Genomic DNA, 14,316 nt, shown 5'->3' with positions numbered 1-14,316 from the left:
AGAGGTCTTTCATCCAATGGTTCACTCCCCAATTGGCCGCTACAGCCGGTGCGCTGCAGCTCGCGCATTTTGCCGATCCGAAGCCAGGAGCCAGGTGCTTCTCCTGGTCTCCCATGCGGGTTCAGGGCCCAAGCACTTGGGCCATCCTCCACTGCCTTCCTGGGCCACAGCAGACAGCTGGACTTGAAGAGGAGCAACCGGGACAGAATCCGGCGCCCCGACTGGGACTAGAACCTGGGGTGCCAGCGGAGGATTAACCAAGTGAGCCACGGCGCTGGCCAGCCCCTGTTTTCTTAAAATTTGTAGCTTAGAATTGGAAAGTTTTGAATTAGTTGAGAGGTTTCAGGGTTTGACCACACTCACAGTCCACTTAAAACTTTAAGAGACAACTTCTATACCAGTCTAAAATTGCTTCCTGATCAAAAGTAAAACATAAAAGGATCTGTAAATGCATCTTTTGGAGTATGAGGTGAAACATAATTTAAGAAATGAAGGAATAACTTTAAAAGTTACTCTTAGTGTTATAACATCCCCCTTTCAACATTTAACCTCTTGTTTATATCATTCTTGTACTTTAAAAAAATCATTTAAAAAGGAAAAAAATATGTTAGCTCTTCATTTTCTTTTAAATTTAATCTAGCATTACATTTTTACCTAATTAGGAAAATCTAATATTTTAAAACTTCATGTTTTACCATTTTTATTTGTATTTAAAAAATAATTTAATTTAGAGCTATGCAAAATCTTGTTTTTTTTTAACTATAAAATTATGAAATGTTATACCTTATAACTCTTAATTCTTCAAAAGATGTATATTTGTGTTTGATAGAGAATATTCTTAGTTTTCTTATTTGTTATCAGTTGCCTGCTCAAGATGATAACAAATTAATGACCTGAGGGGACTGGTGGTGTGATGCAGTAGGTTAGGTTGCCACTTGGGGATGGTAGCATCTTATACTGGCTGCCCTGCTTCTGATCCAGGTCCCTACTAATGGGCCTGGAAGGCATAGAAGACGGCCAAAATGTCTGGACCGCTGCCACCTGTGTGTGAGAGTTTTTTGCTCCTGGGTTCAGCCTGGCCCAGACCTGACTCTTGTGGCTGTTTGGAGAGTGAATCAATGGATGCAGATTGCTATTTCTGACTCTCTCTGTGTGTATGTATGTGTGTGTGTGTACATGTGTATCTGTAAGTCTCTCTCCCTCTCTTTCAAATAAATAAATCTTAAAAAACTGACCTAAGTAAATTGTTAACTTAAGTTCTCATTTTTTAAAATTTATTATGCTTAGAATTCAAGATGGATTTATCATTTTTCGGTGGTGGAAAATGTATAACCCAAAGCAGAAGCAGCATGGTGAGTTTTCCTTTTTTCATGTTTTTAGAATGTTCAGTCATATAATCAGTTTTATTTATGGGTATTTAAATGTTTCACATTTTATAATAGATATTTTTAAAACTTTTGGCGTTTATAAAACTGATTTTGTTACTACTTGTTTGAGAAATCTTTAAATAGCTTTCTTATTGTCTGGTTTAGTTTAGTTGCTTTAGCCTATTACTCTTTCAGGGTTATTCTCAATATGACCTCTACTCTCATTTCTAGTCTCACCTCCTATTATATCTGTGGACCTAACCCTTATTGTTGTTAATATGATCTCCCTAGCATTCTTTTTTTTTTTTTAGAGATTTATTTAAAGATTTATTTATTTGTTTGAAAGAGTTACACAGAGAGAGAAGAAGAGGCAGAGAGAGGTCTTAGATACTTCATATTTTTCAGTTTCTATTCATACTTCTACATGATGCTGCTACAGACCATTTACTGTGGTAATGATGAAGAAAAAAGGCAGTGCAGGCTCAAGTCTACTCTTTGGGTTTGCTTTTTCATCATAAGAGCCTTACCTTTTGTTCTTTCAGAATTTTCTCCTTAAATCATCAATTTTTGGCTCTGAATTTACCATAACAATGGCTTCAGGAAGGGAAGACTGACCCCTTCGTTTCCCTCCCTTTACAGAGAGAAAGGAAAAGAGAGAGAGAGAGGGAGGGAAAGAGAGAGAGAGAGAGAGAGAGATTGATCTTCTATCTGCTGCAATGGCCAGGGCTGGGCCAGACTGGAGCCAGGACATTCTTCCAGGTTTCCTGCTTGGGTGCAGGACCCCAAGCACTTGGGCCATTTTCCACTGCTTTCCCAGGCTCATTAGCAGGGAGCTGGATCAGAAGTGGAACAGCTTGGAATTGAAGCGGCAGCTTAACTCACTATGCCACGGTGCAGCTCTTTTTTTAAAAATTTTTTTAAAGATTTATTTATTTTATTTGAAAGTCAGAGTTACACATACACACACAGAGATGTTGTCCACCTGCTGGTTCATTCCCCAGATGGCTGTAATGGCCGGAGCTGTGCTGATCCGAAGCCAGGAACCAGGAACTTGTTCCAGGTCTCACATGTGGGTGCAGGGGCCCAAGCACTTGGGCCATCTTCTACTGCTTTCTCAGGCCAAAAAACAGAGAGCTGGATCAGAAGAGGAGCAGCCAGGACTCAAACTGGCACCCATATGGGATGCCGGCACTGCAGATGGCGGCTTTACCCACTATGCCACAGTGCCAGCCCCAGTGTTGCTCTGTCTTTACTTTCCAGGATAGTGACCATCAAACTTTTGTCTCTGGAACTCTTTACATTATCCTAGATTATTGAGGATCTCAAATAGCTTTTATTTTTGGGAGTTACATATTTCTCAATTCATTAACAATATTGGCAACCCATTATATATCAAAATAGCATATTTTGTGAAAAATGTTTTGCAAAGCAAAATGAAATTTAATGTGTAAAGTGCATTGTTTCATATTTTACAAATCTTTTAATGTTTGGCTTAATAGAAAATATCTGGAATCGCACTTACGCTTCTGTATTTGGTCTGCTGAAGATACCATGTATCATATAGCCTTTGAAAACTCCTCTCTCCACTTCTAGGAGAATCATTGTGAAAAAGTAAAATCTGGATATAGTTTTGGCCTTTTGGACCCTTGAAAAGGTCTTGGTACTCTCTCAAAGGTCCTCAGATCATACTTTGAGAATAATCAAGAAGATTGTAAATGGGTTTGGAGTATAGGATCAGAAGAGGATGAATTTTTCAACTTAATTTTTTTTTTTTTAATTTTACTTGAAAGTCAGAGTTACACAGAGAGAGAAGGAGAGGCAGAGAGAGAGAGAGAGAGGTCTTCCATCCACTGGTTCACTCCCCAGTTGGCCACAACAGCCGGATCTGCACCAATCCGAAGCCAGGATCCAGGAGCTTCTTCTGGGTCTCCCACACAGGTGCAGGGGCCCAAGGACTTGAACCATCTTCTGCTTTCCCAGGCCATAGCAGAGAGCTGGATCAGAAGTGGAGCAGCTGGGTCTCGAACCGGTGCCCATATGGGATGCTGGCAATGTAGGCGGCGGCTGTACCCTCTAGCCACAGCGCCAGCCCCAAATTCTATTAACATAAGACAGTGGATTAAACTCTTGAGTTCAGGAGGACAAGCTATATTCAAACCATAGCAACCTCCTAAGCGTTTTTTTGTTTTTTTTTTTTTTGTTTTTTTTGGTAGTTATTATGTATGGAATTGTTCATTTCTTTTTTGAAAAGTTTGTTATCAGTGTAGAGAAATGCTACTGATTTTTACATGTTGGTTTTATATTGTATAACTTTTCTGAATTCATTTATCAGTTCTAACAGTTTTTTCAGTGGCATCTTCAGGGTTTCCTGTATATAAGATTGTGTCATCAGCAAACAGTGACAGTTTCACTTCTTCCATTCCTATTTGGATGCCTTTTGTTTTCTTTTATTTATTTTCTTTGCCCTGTTTCTTTGGAAAGTACTTCTAATGCTGTGTTGAATAGAAATGGTGAGAGCTGGCATCCTTGTCTTGTTCTGTATCTTAGAGGAAAGGGTTCTAATATTATACAATTGAATAATGTTCACTCTGGTCTTACATATTGAATGCGTGCTTCTTTTTTTGTTGTTTTAAAAATTTATTTTATTTGAAAGGCAGAAGTAGAGAAAGAGAGAGGAAGAGATGGAGAGACAGATCTTCCATCCACTGGTTCACTTTTCAAATGGCCACAATGGCCAGTGCTGTGCTGATCCGAAGCTAGGAGCCAGGAGCTTCTTCTGGGTCTGCCATGTGGGTGCAGAGGCCCAAGTACTTGGGCCATTCTCTGCTGCTTTCCCAGGTGCAGTGAGCTGGATTAGAAGTGGAGCAGCCAGGATTGGAACCAGCACTCATATGGGATGACAGCACTGCAGGCAGCAGACCCACTATAGCACAGTGCCAGCCCTGATTGTGTGCTTCTAAAGAAAATCCTCGGGGGCCAGTGCTGTGGCGTGGTGGGTAAAGCCACCGCTTGCAGTGCTAGGATCCCATATGGGCAATGATTTGAGTCCCGACCATTCCACTTCTGATCCAGCTCTCTGCTCTGGAAAGCAGTAGAAGATGGCCCAACCCCTTGGGCCACTGCACCTGTGTGAGATACCCAGAAGAAGCTCCTGGCTCTTGGCTTCCCATTGGTGCAGCTCCATCAGTTACATCATCAGTGGAGTGAACCAACAGATAGAAGACTCCCACTGGCACCTTTGGCTCTCTGTAACTCTGCCTTTCAAATAAAGTAAATAAATCTTAAAAAAAAAAAAAAAAGAAAGTTCTCTGTTACAGGAAAACATTCATAACATGCTGACAGTTGTAGCCATCAAAGGTATATATAATGTGGAATATCCATGCAGAAATAAGTGGTTTGCCTTAAGACTAGTCTATCATGGTCCAGTGACAGAATTTAGAAGATAGTACATACAGGAATGAATAGACAGCAGATTAAACTTTTTTAAAAATAAATTAAAAAAAATATTTTATTGTTTATTTGAGAGGTAGAGTTATAGCGAGACAGAGGGAGAAAGAAGGAGAGACAGAGAGAATCTTCCATCCACTAGTTCACTCTGCAGATGGCCACAATGACCTGAGCTGAGCCCATCTGAAGCCAAGAACCAGGAGCTTCTTCTGGGTCTCCCATGTGGGTTCAGGGGCCCCAGCTGTTGGGGGCCGTATTCTGTTGCTTTCCTAGACGATAGCAGAGAGGTAAATCAGAAGTGGAACAGCCAGGACATGAACTGGCTTCCAGATGGGATTCCCATGCTGTAGGTGGAGGCTTAGCCCACTATGCCACAATGCCTGCCCCAGACTAAGCTTTTGATAAAAGTTACAATATTAGTAGGTCATTATCATTTATGCTGTATAATATTCTTTTAATAGTAGATTCTGTCCCCAAGAATACTTTAGAGATTATTTTTTGTTGATTAAGGTCAGATCTGTGTTATTTGACAGTTGACTAAAGACGATGTAGAGATGGTTGACATTTCTTGGTGGAAAATTTAGAAGCCTGATTAGGGGATGTGCCTGAATAAATAGATGGTCATCTTGCCTTTTAGGAAAATGGACTGAGGATTATTTATGGGTAGGCCAAGATTTTCTTTAGAACGTATTAGAATTGCTGTATTACAAGAGGGATGTTCCAGTGTCCAAATTTTATGTCCTGCAGTTGGAGGGATAATTTTAGCCAGCAGTGCATTTATATTTGTCAGGTATCTAGTATAGCCCTTCAAAAAGGAAAAGAAAACATAGCATATCTAATTGTTTAATATAGAATTGGCTGTAAAATGTTCCATAGCTTATGAAATTAGTGGTAAGCTATAGCTGATCGATGACTGAAGGCCAATCAGATGTCTGTCAAAAAATTTCATTTTGTTTTTAGGGTAGTTGATTTTTTTTAATTGGCTTTTTTCTTATTGACTGGTGGTTCTTTTTTGTTTGCTTGCTTTTGTTCTTAAGGATTTATTTATTTGTAAGGCAGAGAGTTACAGAGAGGCAGAGGCAACAAGAGGGAGAGAAGTCTTCAGTCTGCTGGTTCACTCCTCAAATGGTTGCAACAGCTAGAGCTGGGCTGATCCAAAGCCAGGAGCCCAGAGATTCTTCCAGATCTCTCATGCGTGTGCAGGGGCCCAGGGACTTGGACCATCTTCCACTGCTTTCCCAGGCCATAGCAGAAGGCTGGATTGGAAGTGGAGCAGCTGGGACTTGAACTGGTGCCCATATGGGATACCACTACAGCGCTGGCCCCCAGGATAGTTGATTTTAAGCCATTCTTTTAGAGTGTATTTAAATAGTAGGGTTAGTTGCCTTTTAGCATGATGGTGTATATGATGTCTTCAAAAAATTTGTGGATAATGGATATTATGAAGAAACTATGCATGCATTTAAACATTGTTTGCACCAAAGTAAATTTATCTTTTAATTCCATTTCCATGAACTTTTTGAAGTACCATTGTTATAGTGTTCAAGTGAATATGGACCTGAATAAGTTGTCATGCATCTTTCTTAACCAGAAGGCATTGTTACATTAAGAAATGAAAAGATGGTGGTAAAGAATGTCCCTTCCTGTTATTTTATTGCTTAGAAGTTTTAGCTTAACACACTCTAGTGCTTTTAAAATTAGTTACATCTAAATTTGTTTGTTAAATAAATTAAATACACAAGAATTCCAGAGCTATTTTTAAAAAGCCAGTTGACTGTTTTGTCTTTGTACTGGGTATTGATTCTAAGTTATTAGGAGGCTTTGTGAACATTTCTGTACTTTAGCTTTTTTTTTTTTTATTACTAAAATTTATGTCCCAGTTAAGTAGAATACTTATAACAGTATCTTGAACAAAGCAAGCATTCATTGGAGGTGCACTGCTTTTATTATTATGAATGTTATATCACATTCTGAAAAGAAGGATTATTTAAAAAGTGTTATTCAGATTCAGTTGCAGTCATCCCTTAGTATCTTTAGGGACTGGTTTCCCAGCCCACATTAGACAAAGAAATCTGAATCCCTTTATAAAATGACATTTAACATGCACACTTCCTCCCATATGCTTTATTTATTTTTTTAAAGATTTTGTTTATTTATTTGAGAGGTATATTTACAGACAGTGAGAGGGAGAGACAGAGAGAAAGATCTTCCATCTGTTGGTTCACTCCCCAGATAGCCACAACGGCTGGAGCTGCTCTGATCTGAAGCCAGGAGCCAGGTGCTTCTTCCTGGTCTCCCATATGGGTGGAGAGGCCCAAGCACTTGGGCCATCTTCTACTGCTTTCCCAGGCCATAGCAGAGAGCTGGATTGGAAGAGGGGCAACTGGGACTAAAACTGGCGCCTATATGGGATGCTGGCGCCACAGGGCGAGGATTAACCAAGTGAGCCACAGCGCCGGCCCCCTTCCCATATGCTTTAAATCATCTGTAGATTACTTGTGATTTCTAAAACAATGTATAAATAGTTGTCATACTGTATTGCTTAGGGATTAATGAGAAAACCCTATACTTGTTTAGTACAGACACAATTTTTTCCCATGAATATTTCAATCCGTAGTCTGATAATGATGAACCCTTGGACCAGAGGGCCAATAGTGCATAATTTGTATTATTAGTCAGAGTTTGACAGGCAACGAGAAGAAAATAGTATTTGTGTACAGTAATCTTCCAGGTAGGTAGAGGTGTTCTCATTGTATAGATGAAAAAACTGAGCTTAGTGTGTGGTTAAAGTACTTGCATGAGGCTATAGCATTAGTAAAGAGATCTAATTCTGTATCCTTACTGCTGGTTATTTATCTCCTTTGTCTAGTTCCTGGATAATTCAGTGCAGAAATTGCTACTTTTATTACCTTTTTTCAAAGAATGTGTGTGTGTGTGTGTGTGTTTGACATGTATGTGCATGTGTTAATGTCAGTATGAGGGAGATGGATACCTTGGGAAGAAGTGCCTCTTTGTCTTTTGGAAAGATGCTTGTTTGTCTGAGAGGAGACATGCCATCTGTTGAGAATTTTCCCCTTTTGATCTAGAATGATGCCCCTGTCTGTGTTGGGGGTATCTGTATACACACACACACATATCTGTGCATATATATCTGTGAATATGTGTGTTCTCAGTGTATATATTTATTCTCAGAGTGATACTGTGAGTGTGCTAGTATTTGAGTGCATGCTTAGATGGCTCTGTGAGAGTATGTGCATGTATATGTGCATCTTTGTGACTATGAGAGTACCTGTTTGTGTATGCCAATCTCTGTGTATGCCTGAATGTAATTTTCTCTGTTCCTGTTTCTCTGGGTATACATTTAGGTGCCTGTTTCTTTGCATCATCTCTGTGTATGTTGGGGTAGGGATGTATGAAGATTACATTCTAGCCTAGTGGGACAGACAACAATAAATAATGCTGAAACAAACAAAAAAGCCATGGAAATAGGATTAGGGATGTTGCGAGACCTTTTGGTGTTTTAATGTTAGGGTTTAATGTTTATCAGTGTTGTCAAAATACATTTAGAAATAAGTATATTTATCTTTATGCCTTGGTAATCATAGTACATTTCTGTGGCTATTTTCTTATAATACCTGTTATATTGAAAGGAGAGTCTATTGTGCATGTCTGGAAAGTTAGAGATGAAATTGAGATTAATTCTGTTTCCATTTTTATGCAGTCACTATTTGTTTATTCATCACTACTGATCCAATTAGAGACAAGTTAATTTTTCCCATTGCTGCGTCTGAAGCTCACTAATCAGCCTTAATAGCATATTCCTAATGATTAAGGTATTTGTGTTCAGGATCATTGGTAAATTGTTTCATAAGCAAATTTTTTTAAAAAGATTTTATTTATTCATTTGAGAGGTAGAGTTACAGACAGTGAGAGGGAGAGACAGAGAGAAAGGTCTTCTGTCCGCTGGTTCACTCCCCAAATGTCTGCAGTGGCTGGAGCTGCACTGATCTGAAGCCAGGAGCCAGGAGTTTCTTCTGGTTTCCCATGCGGGCTTGGGCCCAAGAACTTGAGCCGTCTTCCACTGCTCTCACAGGGCATAGCAAAGGGCTGGATTGGAAGAGGAACGGCCGGGACTCGAACTGGCGCCCATATGGGATGCCAACGCAGCAGGCGGAGGATTAACCTACTGTGTCACAGTGCCGGCCCCTTATAAGCAAATTTGAAAGCAAGTGACTTAAATTGGAATTTTAAAGTGAATTTAGATTGAGTTATTTATGGCCTTGAAGAATTGTATCTTGAATTCCTACTTGTATAGGTCTATCAAGTAATAAAAGAAAATATTCTATTCTGTATTTATTATGTCTCCACATGTTGCACTTTCAAATATTCTGAGATCTATTTGTAAATATTTTGTTTCACTTACAAATATCATTTGTAGGAAGGTACTGTGTTATTCTTTCATAAGAATGAACACTTGAATATTGAGTATTGTTCTGGGCGTTAAGATTACAACAACAAATAAAACAAATCCCATCCCTTACAGAGTCTGCTTCATTCAAGGGGAGTGGGCAGAATTCAGATAATAAATAAGTGTATATACAATGAATCTTCAAGTAGTTCATGAAAATTGTGTCATTTATAAAACCTACACTTGAACCTCTTTTTTTTTTTTTTGGCACCAAAGTTAATCTTTTAATTGTATTTTTCCATGGACTTTCTGAAACACCCTTGTATATATAGTATTGGGGTATTTATGAGGGCAAAGACAGCATTGAAGAAAATAAAAATAGGGTCCATGGAATAAAGGATGCTGGTTTGTGGGGAGGGGAGGATGCTGTTTTACTATGAGAAGTCAGGACAGAAGGCTTCATTGGTAGAAGATGGAAGCATGAGTCAGTAAGAGAATGAGTTATTGATGATAATCACGGGAAAATATTTTGTGATTCTGTTGCTGCTTCATTACCTATACCAACAGGCTAATTTACTTGGAGTGTGAGTAGAAGATAGAGTGCTAGGAGTTAGAAGTACAGATCCTGTGGAATTTTGTCTGTCACTTAGAAAACCATGGTATTACTCTGAGTGTGAAGGGAAGCGATAAGAAAATTTGAGAACAGAGAGGATAAAATTACCCTAGGTTTTTTAAAAGATCTGGCCAGTGTGTTAAATACAGGTGTGAGGGGAATGACGTAGGGGCACTAGTTAGGTAGGAGGCTTAGATAAAACAGGTAAAAAGTATTGGTGACTTAGCCCAGAATAGTGAGAAGCAGTTGTATTATGGATGTAGGCTGAAGGAAAAACTGGCAGGTTTGTAGGTAATGTCTCAGACATGAAAGAGAACCAGTGGATGGATGATATTTCTCTCTTTCCCTCCCTCTCTGTCACTGTTTCAAATAAATCTTTAAAAAAATTAATAAAAAAAGGAGAGCGGCAAGATGGCAGAATAGGAAGGGAGCACATTGATAGTTCGGCAAGACACAGGTTAATAAAAGTGGAGATACTGCAGGGTCAAGGAAGTGTAGGGGAAGAAACAGCAGAGGAAACTCTTCCGGAACCAGTGATTCACAGTGGACCTGCGTGGAGAGTGTGGGAGCCCAAGTTCGGGACACCAGCGGCAGACTCAACACACCAGCGCTGGAACGCGAGCTGTGTGGAATTACTTCCCTTTTGAATCAAAAAAAAAAAAAAAAAAAAAGAAAGAGAGATTTACCACGCCTAACCTGGGAGTGTCATCTTTGACACACCCTCAACCCTGAGGAACCAAACAGAGCTCTCAGTCCACACTCATCTCAAGCCTCTAAGGCTCCACTGAAAGCAGTCTACTTAATATAGAGACACAGTGTAACAAGAAAAAACACCACAGTGAAGAAACCAAATATCTCCAACATGCCATACAACAAACGCAAAACCCGAGGTAACAAGAACAAGGAAGACACTATGACGCCCCCAAATGAAAAAGACACCCCAATTCAAGATTATGAAGATGATGAGATTGAAGAAATGCAAGAAGCGGATCTCAAAAAATTGATAAGAACATTAAGAAGTTCTCAAAAACAAATTCTTGAACTCCAGAAATCCTTAATGGCAAGATAGAAAATCTCTCTCGTGAAAATGAAATATTAAGGAGGAATCAAAATGAAATGAAACAACTAGTAGAACAAGAAACTGTGATAGTGACAAGAAATCATAATGAAATGAAGAATTCAATAGATCAAATGACAAACACATTAGAGAGCCTTAAAAACAGAATGGGCGAAGCAGAAGAGAGAATATCAGACTTAGAAGACAGAGAACAGGAAAGGAAACAGGCAAACCAAAGAAAAGAAGAAGAAATTAGAAATCTAAAAAATATTGACGGGAATCTACAGGATACTATTAAAAAACCCAACATTCAGGTTCTAGGAGTTCCTGAAGGCATGGAGAGGGAGAAAGGATTAGAAGGCATTTTCAGTGAGATATTAGCAGAAAATTTCCCAAGTTTTGAGAAGGACAGAGGCATCTTAGTACAGGAAGCTTATAGAACCCCTAATAAACATGACCAAAAGAGATCCTCACCACGTCACGTTGTAGTCAAACTCACCACAGTGAAACATAAAGAAAAGATTCTAAAAGGTGCAAGAGAGAAACATCAGATTACTCTTAGAGGATCTCCAATTAGACTCACAGCAGACTTCTCATCAGAAACCCTACAAGCTAGAAGGGAATGGCGAGACATAGCCCAGGTACTAAGAGAGAAAAACTGCCAGCCCAGAATACTATATCCTGCAAAGCTCTCATTTGTGAATGAAGGTGAAATTAAGACTTTTCATAGCAAACAGAAACTGAAAGAATTTGTTGCCACTCATCCTGCCCTGCAAAAGATGCTTAAAGATGTGTTACACACAGAAACACAGAAACATGGTCACCAATATGAAAGAAGGTAAAGGAAGGAAACCTCACAGCAAAAGATCACAGGAAGCTCAATTTCTCTTTGACATAGAATTAAACTCTGATGCTCTGTTAAAGCAATGTGTTAAAGTAATCTATTATGTTCTCTTGATGTCTGTTAAATTCATGTTGTTCAAAAACAGCTGAATTTTTATTAAGAGCTATGGGTTATTTAAATATGTGCTTATTTTCAAAGATTTGAATAATCACCTTGTAATAATGATCAAATTTGGTCTATGTTATGTCATGATTTTAAGGAATCTTATTTCAACCAGATATTTTGGATTTTGAGCCTTCTTGGCATTCTTGACAGGCATTCAAAAAATCAAAGTTTCAAACAATCTGGACTCTAAAATTTAGGGTAAACCCTGGACTTTGGTTTTTCCAGTTTGGGCCCAATTGAAAAAAATCGAAGGACCTATGTCTCTCATCTTATAGAGACACCAACTAATTAGGCTATTTGGATTATATTAGAAGATGTCAAGATGTGATGTGTTTGAGAATTAAAAAGTCTAATGATCTTGTGTTACTAGACATGATAGTTATCTTAATGAGAAAGCCCCAGAGGCCTAAAGGGTTAAATACTTGTAAAATCCTGCAGGTGCTTTCAAAAATACTGTGAAGTAAGCAAGTGCCTCTTGTTGATTGATGAGTTTATAATTTTAAACATGGCGACTTAAAGTCTTTTGTCATCCATAGTTATATATGATTTGCTGCTCATAAAACTAAAGTGTTGTTGGTTCTGTGTTTAGCTGTCCTCCTATAGGTTCCTATGGACTTTTTCCAGCCACTTCCACTGTATTCAGTACTTTGGGGTGGCTCTGTAAACAGATGAAGCCAATAATGTATTAACAGTACCAACTGAGAGAAAGTATGGTTAACTGAGGTTACTAAAAAGAAAAAGCAATTCAAATCAATTGGCAATCGACAAAAAGAGTTAAAGATTTTAAAAGCTATTATTAAAATTGCTATATTGGTCTATTATGCTATGTTATATATGTGTACATATTGTATGTCCACATGGGGAAATTTTATTAAGAGTTTTATTTTAAATGGCTTATGGATAAGATTGTCCATAAATTTAAGCTGCTAAAATCAATCAAAGATACATTTTAATTTGTGTGACCTGAATCTGTGTATCATATGTTTTAAACGTGTTGGTAGAAAGAAACTAAAAACCTTTTAGATGGTTGTGCTTAAGTTTACTGGCTAAACAAACTACACCATGTTAGCTATTTAAGAGGTGTTTCCAAATACATGATTCTTAAAATTTATAGAAGGCATTGGACCTTCTGGCAAATGTTTTCTTAAGTTGTTATGTAATGGTTGAAACGGTTTGCTAAGTATTCATGTAATATTGCTATTGTCAGCAAGCGATCTAGGACTTGCTCCCTCATTTCTCTATTCTAAGCCCAACTTGTTCTTTCATTTCTCTATTCTCTTCAAGGTAGGAAACTAATTCTATTATGAAGGAATCTGTAGGACGCACAATTTAATCTTTAGACCTTATAAAAGAGATGCCTAACATTTTTCTGTAATAGCATAGCCAAAATAAAAGCTTAAATAATAATCTCATAGCTAGATTCACTTTGCCATCAGTGAAGTATACAGTAAGTAGAAAAAAACCTCCCTTTCAGACCAAAGGGAAAGAAAGTTTTAAAGTGAGAATATAATTTTCCTCATGGGCATTGTCTACCTTAGAAAAACTACTACAGAACATACCTGTGACTATAGACTTGTAGTTCAGGCCACCGAAGATTAGAGATGGGACACGGGCACTCCCTTGACTTGCATCCTCTGGTCTGCTTTAACACAAACCAGGAGGAAAAGAAAGCTAGGCATCAGAAACAATGGGTGGCAGGCCTATTAATGGCTGATCTGTACAGTGATCTGCCCTCAAGGAGACCCAACAGGCCAGTCCACTGCAGTGGCTTTCAATGTGGTAAGCCTGGGCTTCAGCAGAAGTCAGCTTGTGAAGAGCCTTGGCAGCTCTGCCAAGAGTTGGATCACTGGAAATGGACCTGTCCTGGAGTTGAAGGATGCCCAGGTCAGAGCCACAGATCTTATTGGCTCTAAGCTGAAAAGCCCTTCACTCAGCCCAACTTCCAAAGTGACCACTGCAGCTGAGGGGATGTTCAAGTAGGGTCAGCAACGTTGCAGGCAGAACTGTAAATTTCTTGTTAGAGATGCCACCTGCCTTTACCTGGCCAGCTCTCCTCCCAGGCCAGCTAAGTAATGAAAGTCAACAGAGTGCCTTCCCCTAAGAGGTTCACACCTCCCTTAGGATATACCCCATGTGAAGAGATAGATAGGTCTGGGCCTCTTAACTTACAAGGCCTAAAGCCCAACAGATTATTATCAAGCCCCTTCTATCAGGTTCTATTTGCCTCTCAACCAGAAAACTTAAATTAGCTAAGACAGCACCTTTCTTAGCTCCTCTAATAATGACTCTGTCCTTTGTTCTAGACCCTGTCTAGTGCACTTGGGCCTCATTCCTTTGTAATCATAACCTCTACTCTACCACCAATGGCTCTACTCCCAACCTGTGTGTACTGATGGTCCTCTTCCCCACTTAATG

The 14,316-nt window shown here is 39.0% G+C and overlaps 1 protein-coding gene across 8 annotated transcripts in view; it reads left to right on the top strand.

Annotated features, from left to right (window-relative positions):
• The window catches only part of BLTP1 (bridge-like lipid transfer protein family member 1), a 239,607-nt gene that overhangs the window by 29,056 nt on the left and 196,235 nt on the right, over window positions 1–14,316 (top strand). For all 8 annotated transcript variants that reach the window (XM_062199676.1, XM_062199670.1, XM_062199672.1 and 5 more), the window contains exon 6: window positions 1,288–1,352. In XM_062199676.1, the coding sequence (XP_062055660.1) occupies window positions 1,288–1,352 (65 nt within the window). The remainder of the gene's footprint in view (window positions 1–1,287; window positions 1,353–14,316) is intronic.

This window comes from Lepus europaeus, chromosome 8 (assembly GCF_033115175.1).
Source record: "Lepus europaeus isolate LE1 chromosome 8, mLepTim1.pri, whole genome shotgun sequence".
Taxonomy (NCBI): domain Eukaryota; kingdom Metazoa; phylum Chordata; class Mammalia; order Lagomorpha; family Leporidae; genus Lepus; species Lepus europaeus.
This window is presented reverse-complemented; position numbering and strand designations above follow the sequence as displayed.